This window comes from Condylura cristata, unplaced genomic scaffold, assembly GCF_000260355.1.
Source record: "Condylura cristata isolate star-nosed mole 26May11 unplaced genomic scaffold, ConCri1.0 scaffold00011, whole genome shotgun sequence".
In the NCBI taxonomy this organism is placed as follows: Eukaryota; Metazoa; Chordata; class Mammalia; order Eulipotyphla; family Talpidae; genus Condylura; species Condylura cristata.
The window spans coordinates 23,572,105-23,577,251 of record NW_004567112.1 but is presented as its reverse complement, the minus strand read 5'-3'; the positions used below and the strand labels follow the sequence as shown (position 1 = coordinate 23,577,251).

Sequence of the window (5,147 nt, the reverse complement as noted above, 5' to 3'; positions counted from 1 at the left end):
GGCTGTGGCCAGGTTGCAGTGCTGTGTCCCAACCTGCTGCACCAGCAGGGAGGGCCAGAGATCCTTTTTGTTTTTGAAAGATTTATTTATTTTTGTATAGAAGTACCAGGGTGTTGGCCAGAGATGTGGGGCAATGAGAGGCTTCACCGGAGATGTAGTGGAGAGCAGAGCAGGCAGATCTTCTAAAATACACTGCTGAGGGCAGTATGGGGTGACAGAGGAGATGTCTGCTGTGCCATATGTGACTTAGCTCCCTGGGTGGGATCTAACTCAGCCATTGTGGTGGGTCTTCACAGAGGTAGCCATGAGACTTAAAACCTAGACTACCAAGAAGGCCCCCTTTGAGATTTTAAATGAGCTGGAAACAGAACTTCAGATTTTAAAAGGTGGCTTTAGAAATGTTGTAGTCCAGCTCTCTCCTTTTAGAACTATCTTGAGTTCAAGTGACTGAGCAATTCAGATTAGCTAGTTAATGATAAAACATGACTAGATCTCTGCTGCTGTATCCCTATTTAACACTTGTCCAGTACTTTGTTAGGGAGCAGGCTACCCATCAGATACCTTGTGCTCCTTTATAGTACTTATTTTCTTTAAAATTATTCCTGTTAATGTTTCACATACATGTGTTTATTCAAAACTGCTTAAAGAAAGCCTTAATTGTTGTTCCCACTATTGCTGAGGAGATTTCCTACATGATCTACCAAACTATAAAAGGACTCCAGGTAAGATGGCTTTTTTAAAGCTTACTCCCACCTGCTAAATGGAAACTAACCACCTCTTCTCTCTTTTAGAGGGAATTCCACTAGGTAATTCAGAGGCAGACAGACAGTTGCTGGAAGCTGCAAAGGCTGGAGATGTAGAAACTGTAAAGGTAAAATATAATCTTAGTTTTTTTTTTAATTTGGGGCTTTTTTATTATGACTGTTTAATGAATCTGTATTATAATGAAGAGCTTATTTATATGTGCCTTTTTTTTTTAAAGGTAAATGATTTTAGTTTTACTTATCTCAGTAAATGTATACCAATCACAATTTAAATAATGTTTATAGAAAGCAATTTTTGTTTAAAGAACCTATTCATCTTCCTTTAAAAGAATATGGTATATCAAATTATTGTTTACATGACACAAAACAAAGGGGGAAAACAAGTGTCACTGTACATTTCTTCTAGTTTCTTCATTTGTTGCCATCTCTACCTCTGAGAACAGTGTTTGACTGCAGAATATGGTGTTGCCTCTTCTTAGGGCTACTGTTCCCCAGTCTTCAATGTCTGAAATATCCTTCCTTGGAGCAGCCGGCTGCTTCAGTGGGGCTGAAGTTTCAGCTTTTACATTTCCCACTTCTACAACAGTGTTCCCTAGAGTACACCTTCCTTGGTTATGTATTTCTTTTTCTGTAGAGTCCTATGTAATGTTTTAATGCCTATAGTAAATATTTCTCTTACCTACTTGAAAAAGAGCAAGATTACTTTTTACTTCAACTAGTAGAAATTAACTCAGCATGTTTAATGAATTAAATAATTCAGTAATTCAGTGATGTTATTTTAATTCCTAAAACTAGTAGGGAAGGAAAGCCTTGTTCTTCTCCCATGCCCCCAAAACTTTTTCAAAATAGTGCTGGTTTTCTTTGAAGGGCACCTGAGAGGTAATAAGTTCTATAAAAAGCTAGGTCTAGGCCTTCCCTGGTGGCGCAGCGTGTTAAAACACAGCACTAAGAAGCTTAAGCCACTTCCGCATGAGTTCGATCCCCACCTGCCCTGGAGGAGATCCACATGGCAAGGCAGACCTCTCCTGTGGAGAACCTGCTGCTCCCCTCAGCGGTGTACTTTGTAGATCTGCCTGTTCTGCTCCCCTCTCTGTCTCTGGTGAATCCTCTCACTCTCCGCATCTCTGGCCTGTACCCCAGCTCTATATGAATGAATAAATAAATAAATCTTTAAAAGCTAGGTCTGTTGAGTTAAATAATGGCAAAAGTAGCCACTTGAAGCATAGTTGCTTTATCTCCATATTCTCAATCCTAAATAGAACCCACCTCACACAGTCAATTTTAGGATTTCTTAAAGCTAAATATGAGTGAGCTATCAATTTCCCTCATAATACTGCTTTTAGAGGATCCCTTGGTATCTGATAGCTTCTCTCTCCATTTTTGTTAATCTCCAGATACTTTTTGATTTTGTTTTCTTTTTTTTTAACCCCAGAGTTACTCAAGCATTTCATTTAATTTCCACATGTTCTGGTTTATTCTAAGATTCTTTTTGTGGTTAAGTCTAGTTTTATATTATTATATTTGTAAAGATGCCTATTTTGTGACCAGTCCTTCAGAAGAATGTTCCATGAACACTTGAGAAGAAAGTATTCAAGTCTTTTCTGATGGAAAGCTCATTTTCCTGTTTTCTTTTCAGTGATGTAACGACATCTCTAACAATTACTGTATTTTTGTCAATAGGTTGTTCTAGGTCTGTCGATAATTGCTCTATATAAATAGGTTGCCATGTTTTAGGTGCGTTATGGTATCTTAATAAATTTTTCTTTGGTCATTATGTAGTGTCCATTTTTGTCCCTGATTACCTTTTTTGAATTTCTACTTTATCATATTTGAGAATAATAGTTTCTTCTTTCCTATGTGCATTTTTAGCTTTGAAGTACCTTGCTCCAAAGTTTTAAGTTGTTTTTTATCTTTCAGGTTTTTTTTTTTATAAAAATTTATTTATTTATGCATACAAGAACTGAGGCACAGGCCAGAGGTGCAGGGCATGAGAGATTCACCAGAGACAGAGTGGAGAGAACAGGAGGCTCCACTGAAATGCACTACTGAGGGGAGCAGCGGGTGAGACAGGAGAGGTCTGCCACACCATATGGGTCAGCTCTCTGGCGGAGTACTGAGCTCATACTTGCAGTGCCTTATGGTAGCCTGATAGCACTGTCTTTAACTTCTGCACTACCAGAGAGGTAGAAGAATGTAACATTTTTTGTGTCGTAGGTCTGGTGCTTACCTACTGTTAGTTTTCTTTTTGTCGAGGAAAACTGCTGTTTTACCTTAATATTTGAATGATAATTTTACAAGATAATCTTATCAGGCAGTTCCTATCTTAGGATTATAAACATTTCATTCCACTCTCCTTGCCTGCAGAATGATTGTGACAGATTTTGAGGGAAGCCTAAGTTGTATGTGTTTGTGAATTACTTTTTTACCTGGCTTCCTGTGAATTTTTTTTTTAAAGATTTATTTATTTGTGCATGCAGAACTGGGGTACAGGCCAGAGGTGCAGGGGCCGTGAGAGGATTCACAAGAGACAGAGTGGGGAGCAGAACAGGCAGGCAGATTGTCCAGGTACACTGCTGAGGGGAGCAGACTTCAAGAGAAGTCTGCCGCACCATGTGGATCGAACTCATGAGGAAGTGGCTTAAGCTTCTTAGTGCTGTGTTTTAACCCACTGCACCACCATGGAGGGCCCTCCTGTGAAATTTTTATCTTTGATTTTTGATGATTTAATAATTACGTGTCTCGGTGTAGGTCATTTTGCATTTAGAAATGTTGGTATCCTCTCTGCTGACTAAACATCCTTGCTTATCCATTCTCAGCTAGTATTTCTTTGAACTAGGTCTCTGCTCCTCTCTCTCTCTCTCTCTCTTTCTCTCCATCTTTTGGAATACGCATTATGTTTATGTTTCCTCTTCTAAATTCAGTCTAATATTTCTCATAGAGTTTTCCTCATTTTTCCTAAGTGTCTGTTTTGGGTGATTTTCTATTTGGACATCTGTATCTTCCATTTCTGAAATTCTCTCTTTTGCTAATTTAATTCATAATTAAAGTGTTTTCCATATTTGTCTCTATTTCATTCACAGTCTCTTAGTGTTCTTTTAGTATTTTCAGTCAGTTTGGGGATTTGTTCCTGGATCTCCCGTCTAAGATCCTGCTGCATCTGCCTAGCTGTCTCTGATCTTTCAATAGCTTATTTAATATTTTTAATAATGTTGCTAGTTGCTCTACTTTGTATCATTTGCATATATCCCAGAACTTCTGTTATTGTTTTGCTTTCCCATCTTGTGTTTAGATGTTCCTTGCTTCTTGGGCATGTGTGTTTCCTTATTTACCTTTTTGCATTTGGGGCAGTGAAGGTTAACTTTGTTAATCCCTACCTTGGAGTGAAGTAGGGGCAGGGAGGAAGGCTGAGGTTGAAATACTTTGTTCAGTGAGTGTGGTCACCTCTGCTACCTGTTCTTGCACCATAGCAAATTCTGTTCAGAGAGTTAGTTGTCCTAACTTTCCACACTGTTTCCTTGCTGCTTTGTTTTGCGGGTCACTGTACCCCCAAACTTGCATCTCCTATTGAGGCATAGTCTATAGAGTTCAGTATTCAGGACTAGTTGACCCTGATAGGTATAGAGCAGCTAAGTAGGCTGTGTGCCCTATCACCCAGCAATGACAGTAGACAGTGACTGCTACCACCTTGCCTGCCCACACAAGCTGCAAGCACTCCATACAGCCTTCTTGAATCTTTCCAAGGTTCAAGACTGAGCCCAGCTGGACTCCACCTGAAGTTATTTTGTTCTCTAAGTTCCAAGAAAGCAGTGTAGGGAACATTCTTGCACACTTCTTTCCCAAAAGGTCCCATGTACCTTGATACATGTTTTACACAAAATGGAAATTACTATTAATATAATTGGTACTTAGGTTACTGTAGTGGAAATGGTAGTAGTGATAATGATAAAATTAATGTACTGTCTTTCAAAAGATGAAAAATGGATGAGAGGACCAGAGAACTTCTAAAAATAATGAGGTGAAATAAAAATAAATGGTAAACTGTCTTAAGTATATATGTCAGATATTTGAAAGTTGTACAAAATGAATTTAAAGAAGTCCCATTATATTTGTTTTGTGTTCCATCCTACAGAAATTGTGTACTATTCAGAGTGTCAACTGCAGAGACATTGAAGGACGCCAGTCTACACCACTCCATTTTGCAGCAGGCTATAATCGGGTGTCTGTGGTGGAGTACCTGTTGCAGCATGGAGCTGATGTGCATGCCAAAGATAAAGGGCAAGTACAGTTGCATCCTTCATTTTTCCATTATCTTGAGTTTTTTAGGAAAATCTGAAATTTTTCTTTTTTTATAACAGTTTATTTTTACATTATTTTTGTACTTTT

At 38.5% G+C, this 5,147-nt stretch overlaps 1 protein-coding gene across 1 annotated transcript in view; it reads left to right on the top strand.

Annotated features, from left to right (window-relative positions):
* Window positions 1–5,147, top strand: part of TNKS2 (tankyrase, TRF1-interacting ankyrin-related ADP-ribose polymerase 2) — a 58,707-nt gene that overhangs the window by 29,434 nt on the left and 24,126 nt on the right. The window contains exons 12-13 of the mRNA XM_012723874.1: window positions 792–871; window positions 4,894–5,039. Of these exons, the coding sequence (XP_012579328.1) occupies window positions 792–871; window positions 4,894–5,039 (226 nt within the window). The remainder of the gene's footprint in view (window positions 1–791; window positions 872–4,893; window positions 5,040–5,147) is intronic.